General features: G+C 31.1%; 1 protein-coding gene across 5 annotated transcripts in view; it reads left to right on the top strand.

Moving 5' to 3' along the window:
- Window positions 1-13,223, top strand: part of LOC134529309 (ATP-citrate synthase) — a 247,610-nt gene extending 234,387 nt beyond the window's left edge. For all 5 annotated transcript variants that reach the window (XM_063363226.1, XM_063363224.1, XM_063363225.1 and 2 more), the window contains exons 20-21: window positions 5,320-5,396; window positions 8,180-13,223. In XM_063363226.1, coding sequence (XP_063219296.1) covers window positions 5,320-5,396; window positions 8,180-8,274 — 172 coding nt within the window. In that variant the 3' untranslated portion in view covers window positions 8,275-13,223. The remainder of the gene's footprint in view (window positions 1-5,319; window positions 5,397-8,179) is intronic.
- The last annotated feature ends 1,248 nt before the right edge of the window (window positions 13,224-14,471 follow it).

Below are 14,471 nucleotides of genomic sequence, written 5' to 3'. Positions count from 1 at the left end.
TCCAAGATGGCTGCCGTGATGTCACAATCCATGATGGCAGTCAGCACCACAGGCACCACAGCCTGAAGCCTGCGCCAGCTCCGGCTATCTTATACTACTTGTGTCCCTAACTATAGGTCAGACAACATTGCATTTGTAATGGCTTTGTGGCAAATTTGGTAGATTTAACTTTTAGTGTTCTTCATTTTTAATGTTTCTTTAAAGGCCATTCTAAAAATTCTTTAAAAATTGTTGTACAATTGAGGAGTATAGTAGAACTCTTATAACATTTTTCAAGGGGCAGAAGGAAAAACATGAGCAGGAAAACATTATAATTTAGCACTGTTTGTTTGAACTTTTTACCAATGGACTCATAAAAAATGTAAACAAATGAAATGTTAAAACCACTGATGGGTACACTCAATGCTCGAATTTACTTAACCAAGCCAACACTTTTTTAACTTCTTTATGCTTCCAGCATCTTGTGTTATTTGTCTTTAAAGACACACTGTCACATTTCTGTAGAATTGTCTTAAGACTTCTGATTATTTTTAGGAGTGGGAATGCCCATTTTCAATTCCTTCTCCACTTGAAAATGTGTAATGTTGGAATTTCTACCTACGAATGAAATAAATTGAACTCTTTCTCGCAATAGAAAACACTTTTCTGTTTTCGATCGTGGAATAGTTGGCAAACTAAAATATTTTAGGACTACGTACGTATATCTGCAATTACATTAGAATGACAAGGAACAGAAGGATTTTTTTTTCAAGACGAGGATGCCAACAGACCCAACTCTGAACGTTAAGTACTTTCCATATATTGAATACACAGTGTTAGCCAGCACTAATGTGTAGCGCTAGTATTCTGGCACACTTACGTTTTGTTTTTGCACACAATCCTTTTTGAACCATCCTCATCTATGGTACAACAGTGATTGTAAACAAATACGTACGTAAGGTGTAAAGTAAACCTTTTAACGTGTTAAACATATGATAAGTATTTGTTAAAACTTTTTACATTTATTTGATTTTAGAAAGCAAACATTATAAGCAGAAAATTCACTATTCGTAAAAATTTATATGCAGGAAATAAATACATTGTCCTTATGGGAAAAATGTTGAGACCTAAAAAAAATTGTTATAAGCAGAAACATTATCACAGGGTTCTACTGTGCTAGGAAATGCTGTGAGCCCATGAGATTTAATTTTTCTTCTTAAAAGATAACAATACACCATAATACAAAAAATTGTTATTTTCTTTGGTGTTAAAATATTAAAATAATATTTGGTGCACAAGTTGAAAACTTTAAGATGGTTTGTTTAAAACATTATGGGAGGAAAGCCCTTTTTGAACATTATTACTCTATTCAGCAATTTTTTATATATCTTGATGCCACTCTACTATGAGTCCTTAGCATAAATAAAAATTAAATTAATTTCCCTCCTACACACACCACCTCTCTAATACGTATGATTGTACTATTGTAGTTGTGAATTATTGAAGTAATTGAATTTTGGTTTGTTTAATACTCAGTTTTAAATTTTTACTTCCATTTTTATAATATACTAGCTGCCCGACCCGGCTTCGCACGGTTGTATTAATGGGGGAGGAAATGAGACCAAATCTCTTATTTACAGTTATAATAAATGAAATAAAATGAAAATTAATTAATTTTGACAAAAACTTAATACATTGCTTTGTAATGTACCAAAGAAAAACGAATAGCACCGATGGTTTCCCGACTATCGAGCACGCAACGTTGTCATGGAGACGAAGTACCCATTGTTTCCCGGGCTTAAACACCAATCAACATGGATAATCAGTTTATTATTAATTATAAATTATTAAGACCATTAATCGAAATAAAAACTATCCTATCTCTCAAGTTGGATTGAACTGCACATGGTGTGCGAATTTTATTATAATCGGTTAAGTGGTTTAGGAGTCCATTGGGGACAAACATTGTGACACGAGATTTATATATATTAAGATTAGGCTACTGTTTGTTTAACTGAATAAACATGTTAATTTTTTTAGAAGAAATGGATAAAAAGTGGCAATATCGTAATTTTTTTTCTGTTATTGTGTTACATTTCCATTTCCTTTGGTTTATCCCTTTATCACCAGTTATTGAACCCTTTTTGTTATTGGACATTTGTCCTGTTATCTTGCATTTATATAATTTTTAATTCTTTTTTAAATGGTTTGAAGCTCACCAATTTCTCTTTTACTTATTATGATTCAGTAGCCCATTAGGGCACTTAACAAAGCAGTCTCCTGTATTTTTTTTTAATTTTTAATTCAATTTTGAACTGAATATTGTAATTATTCATGAATATTAAATATTTTTATGATTTAATCCAAACATATGAGGAAACTTTTTTTTTGCACTTCACAGGAGTCCAAGACAAATTGATGCAAAGTACTGTAAAATAAAAAAAAATTAAAAAAAATACTGAATTAATGTTATATATAGCCGTCATAGAGTATTGTAAAATGCAATAAAATGGAAAAACCTGTTATTGTATGTTCTTAAACCATTAAAAATGTTAAGTTCCATCCAGCTGATTTTATACATAAAAGTAGAGTACATATATATTTTTTTTACAATAATCACAGTAAATTTGTTAATATAAAAAGCATGTTTATACTTCATTGCAGAAAACAAATCAAAATTTCTGAATAATTCTTGATTTCATACATGTTGTGCTCATTTCATTAACTTTTTTTGTGAATAAGTCCCACTGGCTGTGCATTGAAATAACAAAGAAAATACACCCACCTAAACAGGAACTACACAAAACACAAATTAACTAGTTAAGGTTCCATATCATGGACAACTGTGACAGCTAATAAATGTAAGCTTCTGTTATTTATTATAACTATAGATAATGAATAACTTAAAAAAAATTATTTCATTTAAAGTGTTGAGTCAAATTTAAAATTATTTGTTTGGAATTCAAAATTATGGAATACTCGCAGACTTGTATGAACATAACTTTGGACACTTCTTTAGTCACTTTTGAGGGCTAGTGTGACTATTATGATTTTAGTCTCCCACATTTTGAAGTTAATGATATCTTCCTTGCAATTCTCACATTAATTAAAATGTTATGAAACAATAATAATGAAAATAGAATGTTATATATCATGATAATGATGTGCAACGATATCCTACGAAGCTCGTGTTCCCGACATCCATTTATTTATACAGCTCCCCATCAGCTGTACCCGAGTTCCCGCTATTCCAGAACTAACTTAAACACATAACAACACTACAACATACTACCCTATGCTCAGTACACCACACCTCTTCCCTTCAAGATTTTACCATGAACCACTGACATATGCCAATGCTATCTACCACACTACAAGGCACTACAGTGTAACAATACCATCTGGGAAAAAACTGGGAATTTTAAAACTCTAGTTTGGTGGACACCATGATACCGTTATCAGGTGTGGTCAAGACTATTTCCATGATGTTTTGGGTGTAGCAATGTGGCGCTGGTGATATAGCAGGTGACGTCAACTGCATCATAGCATGCCAAGACTTCACAATCCTTAACTTCAGGGATACAATGCTATATTGTAAATGATTGTTATAAAACAAGCCCTATTGGTTTGAAATAGTAATTTAATTATTTATTTTTAACTAATGGCTTTTTAATAGCATTTTTCAAACATCTACTAGGATCCTTCCCTTGAGAAGAGTATACAGCAAGAGAGTATTCACATACTTCTGTTTTCCTCATTCCTGATGAAAACAGGCATCACATTTCATGTTACAAAGGACTTAGTGCAGAATTCTCTAACATTACAGGGTGTCCACAAATGATTGGAGCGATTTCATGAGGTTACTGTGGGTGCATTTATCAACATATCGGGATGAGACTTGGTAGTCATGTGCACAAACTCAACAAGTTTTATTGGAACTTTACAAGTGTTGGATATGTTGACCCTTTGCAATCCTGCACACATCAACCCTAAAATCAAGCTCTTCCCAAACATTATGAAGCATGTCCGTGTCAATGCGATCAAAAGCATTCCTGATGCTAGCTCTCATGTCCGCTAAATCAACCGGTAAAGGAGGAACAAACGCCAGATCTTTCACATAGCCCCACACAAAAAAATCACACGGGGTTAGATCTGGGGAGCGCGGAGGCCATGCAAGGAATTGTTGATCATCAATCCCACCACGGCCTATCCATCTGTTTGGCAATCTGTGATTCAGGAATTCGCGGACATTGCGATGGAAGTGGGGTGGAGCTCCATCCAATTGGTAGATAAAGTCTTCACTGTCTGTCTCAAGCTGAGGCATGAGCCACTGTTCTAACATGTCCAGAAAAATGTGTCCTGTTATTGTTTTTTCGCAGAAGAAGGGCCCATAAATCTTCAATCTGGAGATGGCGCAGAAAACGTTGAGTTTTGGGGCGTCCCGAATATGCTCAATGATGGCATGGGGATTCTCTGTTCCCCAGATACGCACATTGTGTCTGTTCACTGTGCCACTAAGGGAAAATGATGCTTCATCACTAAACACAAGTCGATCGCAAAAGTCATCCTGCTCCTCCATCAGTTCTTGCAATCGAGTGCACCACTGAAGCCGGATGGCTTTGTCCGCAGGTTTTAGCGCTTGCAGCAACTGTATGCGGTATGTGGTCTGCTTCAGATGTTTCCTTAGGATCTTCCATACAGTTGATCGTGGAATATCCAATTCTCTGCTAGCTTTCTGCGTAGACTTTTTAGAGCTACGCAGAAAACTAGCCCGCACATGCTCAACTGTTTGATCAGCAACTGATGAACGACCCGTTGACTTTCCCTTACAAAGACATCCTGTAGCTTTGAAGTGTTCGTACCATCGCTGTATGGAATTCGCAGACGGTGGTTCTGCATTGAACTTCGTCCTGAATCATCGTTGAACTGTTTTGACTGAACGACTTGCATGAAATTCAAGGACGGCATATGCTGTCTTGTCATTTGCCTCCATCTCTCTAATGCTGTTCTATTTGCCGAGGAAGGCGGGAATCTGCAATACAGAATAAAACTTGTTGAGTTTCTACAGATGACCACCAAGTTTCATCGCGACATGTTGACAAATGCACCCACAACAACATCATGAAATCGCTCCAATCATTTGTGGACACCCTGTATTTGAGTCATTTGGTAGTGTCATTATTTGAGTAAAAATATAACATGTATATGGTAAAAGTACTTACTTGTTTGGGAATAAATATTTTACATACATTTTAATACATAGTTGACACATGAATGTACTAACTTAGAAATTTGCATTAAAATGTTTGGCTCATTTAAATTTTTTTTCTTATATTACAGAGAAGAAGCACAAGAGTACATAGAAATGGGTGCAATCAACAGCTTGTTTGTTCTTGGCAGGAGTATTGGTTTTATTGGTAAGTTATTACATTTTATTATCTTTGAAAGATTTGTGCAATGGGAGTGCATGACTTGATGTAAGCTTTTGGACATACACCATTGCTAGCACATCTATGTCTGTAGAAGAAATCTACAAAAAACCCACAAGACAAAAACATAAATTACGCAAACAATTGCTGTTGTCAACAGGATATAAACACCACATAATATTCCATAACAGGAATATGGTCAACAAACAAAGAAAAGCAAACAAAAATGGACTAAGAGAACGCACTTGTGTTTTCGTACCATGTGAGTCTCTGCCTGAGGACGGGAGCTGATAGCAGTTCCCGAAACGTTGCTTGTTTCTATTTTGGAAAACTATTGTGTTTGTTTCGTCTTTTTCGTTTTGTTGTGTTTTTGTCTCGTTTCAACTGTTGTGCTGAATTTTTTTGGGTTCAATATTTTTGTGCTGTTATTATTTGTGGGGGTTTTTTCGTTCTCTTAGTCCATTTTTCTTTGCTTTTCTTTGTTTGTTGACCAAATTCCTGTTATGGAATATTATGTGGTGGTTGTATCGTGTTGACAACAGCAATTTTTTGCTTAGTTTGTGTGTTTGTGTTTTGGGTTTTTTTGTAGTTTTCTTCTACAGACATACATGTGCTTAGCAATGGCGTATGTCCAAAAGCTTACATCAAATTATTACATTTTATAAAATTTTGGCTATCTCAAATTAACATTTTTTCAGAATGAATTCTTGCATTTTCTTGTAATTTGATTTCTAATTAGTTGTTATGGGGAAAAGTGCTTAGGCAGGTACCTGATAGTGCAGGTATATCTTGTGATTTCATAAACAATATTCAGAGCTTAAATATAAATATTACTAGGATAATTATTTAAAGGATTTGTATAATGGTGTAGTGTAGTATTTATAATTTTTTTTATTTTTGATAAAGACCTAATTGTAAGTAATAATTATTGTTTGTTTTGACAGCTTCATTTGCATTTAGCTGGATTCTGCTCCTTAATTTTGGTTGGCTGTATGATAATTTAATTACTGAGCAGTTATCTTCGAAAATCACAAATTGTTTTGAAAATATGCTTGCCATTGATTCTGTAGCACAGCAATAAAGTAAAGTGCAGGGATATAATTTTTCATTATATTGTTATAGCATAACAGATACGTTAATGCTGCAATCTTTGTTACATTATTGCTTTCGACATAGCCTGGTGCACCAGCAAATGAAAACGGTCAGAAACGATAAGAAATTTGTGAAGCAAGAATTTAATTTTATAATTTGTGTGGTATACTATAGCCTCTTTTTTTTATGAATAAACTTGTGCTGGTACATAGTGTATATTCTATTACTTCGAGGTTTAGGGAAACTCACCCAGTTACCAGGCTTGGTAACAACTATTCGAAGGATTTTTCAAATCTACTTAAAAAAAAATTTTTTCCAGTTTAAAAGTTATGTGATGTATTTTTACATGGTATGTGGTAAAGGAGTTTAATTTTTATGATGGCTGACATGAGCTTGTCATATGAAGCTGTTAATTTAGAAGATTGTTTGAACCTTCTAATTTTATTAATCTTTTAGTGTTTTCTTTTGTTGAATTTTTTTCACCAGATCTCTCTACATGTTCTTTCTGTGTGCCAGTGCCATTTATTCCTTTCCTAATGGTCTGATCGTGTATATTACCCAAGGTTTCGGCAATTTCTTCTAAGTGGCAGAGATGGTCAGTTAAGATGTGAAGCTCTTTTATTTACTTACTCCTACATAGCACCAACGCACAATTGTTTAAAATGAGAATATGTCTGAAAAAATCCCATTATATTTTGATGATGATATGAAAGTTTTTATTTCTTGCTGCAGTCAATGTTATGGCTATCTGCCAGCAACTATTATTATAAAATATGAGTTCTTGGTACTGATTGGCTAGATCATATTTGCTTCATTATTGCCCAGGCACCGTATTGGTTGAATTGTCAAATCACTTACCTCCCGTCAAAGTTTGATTTCTCCTGGTTTCAGTCCCAAATTTTTTGCAAGTGTGTAGTAGGTAATAATTTGGATGTATGTTTTATTATAATCTTGTGTTATATTGCTTTGTATTTGTGTATTAATTTAATAGTAACCAGCAAGACTAGTGCTAGCATGCACCCGCAGTTTAGACCAGCACTACTCCCCATCTTCTTCCCCCATTTCTTCTTCCACCCCTGCTGCCACTGAAAGAAGATGTGCAGCTTGATGCGCTCTCATCTGCTTTGCTGTACAACCCGAACACATGATATCTATGTATCCTGAGCTGGTCACGAGCGCCTTGTTGGATTCAATTGTTTTGTTCATTTCACAATAAATAACCAAACTAGCATACATTTGTGTTTCCTAGTGGATTGATTATTGGTGTGACTTAGCGAGATATGTCTTGAGCACTCAAAACATTCTGTCAGTGGTGTTAGTAGAATCTCCATCACTGAGATGGGGAGGTTTGGTATTAGGTTTCATAAAAATATATCTGGTGCTCTTTTGTCATTCACGTAGGCGACATCTTGCCATAAGATAGTCAATCTGAGTCTTGATGTGTTAACGAACATGGTGGCACACGCTTAGAGCATTGAATGCGATCACTCATGATGAAACCCATTTCGTCATTGGTGTTATATTGATGTTATATTTGTCCACCTTTTTCCAATAGAATCATAGAACTAGGGATTTTTATACTATAGAAAACATGTATATGTGGCTTTCTAATCTAAATATAAATTTAATAATGAAAATTAAAACTTTAAATTTTACTGAAATGTGTATGTGGTGTTTAGGTCACTACATGGATCAGAAACGACTCAAGCAAGGACTTTACCGCCATCCATGGGATGATATTTCATATGTGCTGCCAGAACAGTATGACAATTAATGTTATACTTAAGTTGTACATAGTGACTAGTTTTCATGGTTTTTTGTTTGTTTATGGTACAAAAATATGTATATTTCATTGTCACATACTTAACCTGTGTTTGATATTTCACTACAACTCATTTAAATAAAATGAAGTTGGTACTAAAGTGGTGTTTGGTTTCAACTTTTGTGTGAGCTGTAAATTTGTGAGCAAAATGTTTTAAATGGATACAGACCTTGGAAGTATTTTAGTTTTAAAAATGATTTTATCCACATTCAAGTTGATATTGATAAAAATAATTTAGGCTCACAAAAATGTTTTATTTTCGTAGTGGAAGTAAGTATAAAAATGCTTTAGAACAAACTCACAGATTACACTTATTATGGAAAGAAGTGCTAAGTGAAAGCAGTTAATGCACAAACATTAAACAGTATTGAACAGATCTATAATTTTGTTAACTGTTTGTATTGAATAAACACCAAGTTGCTCATAGTTAGTTTATATGAAGCTGATATTCAAAATGTAGGTGCTATTTTATGTCAGTGATATTGCTTAACAGTAACATTTTCTTGAATCCATTTTCAGTTGACAAAGCAACCTGTATAGCATTAAAATTATTTGTATTTAATAATTTGGTAGAGAACATAACAGCAGCAATTTTTTTAAAACAAAGCTGGGACTATTTTTATAAATTATTTAAAATTTGTTTGTCACTATGTTTTTAAAACTGTTTTAATAAAAACTTTGTGTGGTTGGCTAATGAGGCACTACAGCATTTTGCAAGTGGTAGGACAGAATTTTAGGATGAATACTGAGATACATAAAATTTCTAGTTTTGTTTTTAGTTTTTTTTTTACTTTTTAGTATTTTATTTATGTGATATGTGTTTTTAATAGTTGTTTCAAAATTTTCTATAAATTAGTGATTTTAAATGGATTTAAATACAAAATTTTAAAATGAATTAGAAGTATGCAATGTGTATGATACTATGGGTGCTTTCTAGTATATTTTTGAAATTGTACTACAGTTGAGTTAGAAAAAGTTAACTTGTTTGTGAAGAGCTATCCATGACAGTACTACAAACTAATTAGTTGTAATGTATTTGATAAGTACGGTTTTGTTTGTGACTTATTACTGTAATTTATTTCTATTTTTCTCATAAGATGTAATTTTTTTTATGTCTTGCCTTTAAGTGCAATATGAGAGTTCTATTAAATTACAATGCACTCTTGAGAAACAATTTTTCTTTTTTTTGTAATTTCTTAGTGGTTGGTAGTTTGAATTGCCATATTTTAAGTAGATAATATAGAAACCTGAGGTTTGTGATCAAACTGGTTATTTATAATATTGTGCACTTAATACTTGTAAAAAAACACAGGAAGATCGAGTTATATCCCTCCATTTGTCATTGTCGGTGTTTTGATAATACAAGCTTATATACACATGTTGGAGATGTATTTCAATCATGTGGTTACTCATTTTTGTTGGTTTATATTTTTGTAAAGATATTTCCTTCATATTGCCTAGAACGATACTGGGTACATCACTGGTCATATGCAATCTACATACTCAAACATTTGTTCATTATTTAAATGATAACTTAATATCCTTTAGCATAGCATCTAGATTTTTTTTCTAAAACATTGTTAAAACACTTTCCTTTGCCGTATAGAATTAATGAGACTGTAGGACTCTGCTATTCCTAAATTTTCTTAATAAAGTTTAAGAGTGTTGTAAGAAACAATTTTATTTTTGTTTTGTGGTTATTCTTCAAAAGACTAACAAATGTGGAATTCTTGGCTTTGTAAATATTGTAGTTCATACATTCAGATTTTTTCAAGTAGCAATTTGTAATGTAAAAAATAGTTACATTATGCAGGTTGAAAATGTTTTTAATTGCATTGATAAAGCTGTGGTAGTATAAAGTATATAATACTCAAAAATAAATGAAAATTGGTTAATATATGCATGTCAACAATAAGAATAAGAAAACATACATCAAAGATAAAATTTATTTATCAGTTCAGACTGCAATAGAAAAAATGGAAAGAGATGTCTTATGCTTTATCTCCTGTGTAGATGTTCAACATTGTCTTAGTAGTTTGTGGTAATAGGATTATGTTAGCACTTACATTAATAACTGCAGCAGGTATTTCACTGTGGCTAATCTAGATGCTTATGTATTGCCCACTTGTATGCCAACTTCACAGGATTAATTCTGCATTATGGTCTGCAGTGTAATGATAACACACAATCATTATTTTTCATAGCAGTATTTTCAAACATTCCAAAAATGTTTTGTAGATTATTTCAGAAATTTTTTTAGATTATGATAATTGTAATAGTTTGCTATTTACTGCTTTTTGTTGTCAAAATTTTTTAGACTGTCTATTCAAGGAGATCATTATATACCTTTCTTCAGGAAACTATCAGCAAGCATTAGTTAAAAGCAAAGGCCACTACCACTTATCACATATGTTAGAATGGTAAACATTTTACTGTTTTTATTAATAATCCATCAGTTGAGTTTCGGAAATAAGTTTATCAATAAATTTACTACACCAAAACGATTTCAGTATTTCATAATCCCAATTTTTGAATTTCATATATTACATGTAATTTACTAATGTATAGCAATAATTGTTGCATTTATACTTTGTTACTTAAGGTAATGTTATTTTTGACTATACTTAAATTACTCTAAATATTGTAGAATGTGTGATAGTTTAATACTAAAAATTATCATAAACAGTGGTAAGTTCATTGAAAACTAAAAAAAAAACATGATTTTTGGGTTATAGGTTTTTCAGAGTTACTCCTGCATTATTAGCAACAATTATTTGCAATTTTTTTACAAGTTATAACAATTATACTTTGGTATTATAATTGGCAAAGCTAAAGAAGTTTTTTGTATACCAAGTATTTATTACTTTTATTCACAACAACTATGCAGTGTCACTGAACATTCTTTTTAATATTCTTTGATGCATTAATGACTGTATTGCTATAATAGCAATTTTCCAGTATGCATTCGGGGTTATGTTTGTGTAATATTAACTTTTATTTTAGGGAAATCATTGAAATTATCAACAAATGCAGAGTTTGTGGATTTTTAAAATTATAACACAGGGCAGTAAAAAAAAAAGTGTGTAGTGTGTGTATATTGAGACACCAAATAAAACATACTTCGTTGTTGTACAAATATATGTAATTTTGATTATTTATCTATCAGATGTGTGTTGCAAATACATTAAAAGTTAAGAAAGAGAACAGTAACCATTTATATTATTCTGGTTTTTACCCACTGTTCTAACACACATACTCAGGAGCTTGCTGTATGTAATAGAATAACCATACTGTAACTCATAGATGGAATACTTTTTGGTAGTATTTTACAGAAAATATTTTGATGGTTTGTTGCATTCCAAATATTTTTGTGTATTTTTTATGGTGTTTTTATCAGATATTACTGTTGCATTTATAATTGCATGCATAATTATTATGTGAAGTACTATCTTAAGTATAGTGTAGCCATCCATGAGTGGTAAAGATTTCCTATAAGTAAATGTATGATTATAAACTGTTATATCTGCAGAAACTGCCTTGTCTGATGAGAATTTTTGTTGAATTTTTGTCGGGTCTTGAGAGTTGCACAGTTCCCCCCAGATTCATTTTTACATTAAATCTTTTTCCACATTTTTTTAAAGTAATATTAACAACAGTATATATTTAATGTTTTTCTTGCTGAATGATAAATGTTCACAAAATTCTTTATGAAGTAGCCATTAACATTCTTAAATTATATATATATATTAAAAGATTAAAATAGTCTTCAATCAATAAATGTTTTTACCTTAATGGCTTCCCTTATTGCTATTTACTTTGTAGTATATCAGCTAACATTTTTAGTCTGGCCTGTAATATTTAATTTCTAAAAATTTAATGGTTACTAATATTTTAATTATATAAGAGATTGTTAAAATGTAGTATTTTATGGGTGTGGAAATTTTTGGAAAATAAAATGATGTATTAATTTTGGGTTTCTTTGGTTACACAAAGTTTTTTTTTTATTTTTTTTTTTAAACCATAGAATTGTTACTTGGTATAATATTAAAATATTCAATCTTTGTTACTTATCAAAATTACATACTGTTTCGTTAGCATTTATGTTGGTTGGTACAAGTTTAAATTTTTATTCCTGTTTAATTTAGTGTGTCAGAAACTAGATATTGTGTGTCAAGACATCTCTGTTAGTTTGTTTTTAAGTTTATATTATTTTATTTGTATGATTACATTTACCATATGATTGTTACAATACAAATAAAGTATATAGTAAGAAGTTTTATTTTAATACTTGTGATATTTCATCTTATTTCCTTGGGTTTTTTGTTAGAAGTAGCTGGTTATATTTTTAAATGGTTACATCCTCTTTTTTATGGATTGTGTTTGATACAGTTTTTATTTGTGAAGCTGCTATGCATTAGTAAATAAACAAAACCGAACAGATATATTTTAATAACATTAAGAGGTTTAGAATCCGGTAAAAGCACAACTGTTTTTATTTTTTATTTTTAATTTTAAAAGAAGTTTAGTTATTGCATTGCTAAACCTCTTGATTCTTAATATAAAAGTTATTAACCACCCGTGGCTTCATTTGTGCAAATTCAAGGATGGTGCTAATATTGTAACAAAAATATGTGAAGTTCCAAACACCCTTAATGCACACAGTAAAAGGTTAGGGCTGTAGGCTTTTAATTTTATCATAACAAAATCATTCAGTGTTTGAATTTCAAAAGTGGTAATATATAACCTGGTTTATTTTTAATGTAGATTTCTGTGACAATTATTTATCTTCTGTTTTACTATGTTCTGAAATATATGTAGTTAACATTGATAAAATCACAAATCCTTTTCACTTCATTAGGGAGTGTATTTTGAAAGAAAAAATAAACTGCAAAACACGCAAATTTGTTATTAATGTAGTTTATGCCAACTTTCATATTTCCACTTACATATAATTTTGCTTTTCTTTATGCATAAAACTTATAAAATGGAATCTTCACCATTTTCATCTTACTATGGATAACATTTCTAATTTTTATGAAACACACTAAATATTATTTTTAACATAGATTATTCATGCTCAGTTTCTTAACTCCCTCTTACTAAATTTTCATACAATTGTTTAAATAGCTGTGTACAAATTTTCAACTTCACACATTGGGTATAAAGCACAGGTAACTAAGATTTTTTCAAGCACTACATAGTTGGATGGTTATCAAAATTAAACTTTATGTTTGGCAAATCCATTTCAAACTGCTATACAGTTGGAAAGCATTGTAAATGTATTGATCATTATAAGACCCAATACTCATGTTGGTATGTTTTGGTTATGCTTATGTTTATTTGCAATATCTAAGGCATCTGGAATTAGTAAATTTATTGTTAAAATATTTGTTAGTAAAAATTTGTTTTAAAATCTATTATAAAATTTAATATTTTTTATTGTAAAAATAACATAATATTTAAATTTTAAGTTTTATGGTTTATGATGGTCTATGTAACCAAAAAAAAATCTGAAATTACTGGAAACTTTATTGACAACCAGCATTATCGTTTACCTGTAGTTAGGGATGCTTGGTAAATAAAATTACTTGATTTCATTATTAAAATAACATGATTTTACAAAAAAAAATGCATGAAAACTCATGCTATCTAAATATTGACAGCATATAGTAGGAGAATATTTAATTATAACCAACTGGCATAATATTATTGACTAATATAAATTAAATACATTTTAGTAGTCAGTTATGAGTTAAATTTTTCTTGGCCTATAATGATGCACATTTACAGAAATGTTTTTACAAACAAACCCTAAACAAAACAGGACCCAAATCAAGCAAAAAAATAATTTTTCTTTATTTAAACATTAAAATATTATGGCAGTTAGAGCATACTCTAGGTCTGAGTCTGGGCCTGGGAACTTTTATGGTTCAGGCATAAGATTTACTGAAAAGTGTATTACTTTTGGCAAAAGATACACTCATTTAATGATTTATTCTAGCACAATTTTTTCCTGCTAAGGCTATACTGGATCGCTCTATGTATGTAATTCAGTTGCAATTTATGAGAGCCTTTAGCTTTACTTTGCACTGAATTTAACTTCTACCCAAAATGTCTATTCTCAAAAAATTCTCTTTTGTTACATAGCA

This window comes from Bacillus rossius, chromosome 2 (assembly GCF_032445375.1).
Source record: "Bacillus rossius redtenbacheri isolate Brsri chromosome 2, Brsri_v3, whole genome shotgun sequence".
Lineage (NCBI taxonomy): Eukaryota > Metazoa > Arthropoda > Insecta > Phasmatodea > Bacillidae > Bacillus > Bacillus rossius.
The sequence above is the reverse complement of the archived record's forward strand: the minus strand, read 5'-3'. Positions and strand labels throughout refer to the sequence as shown.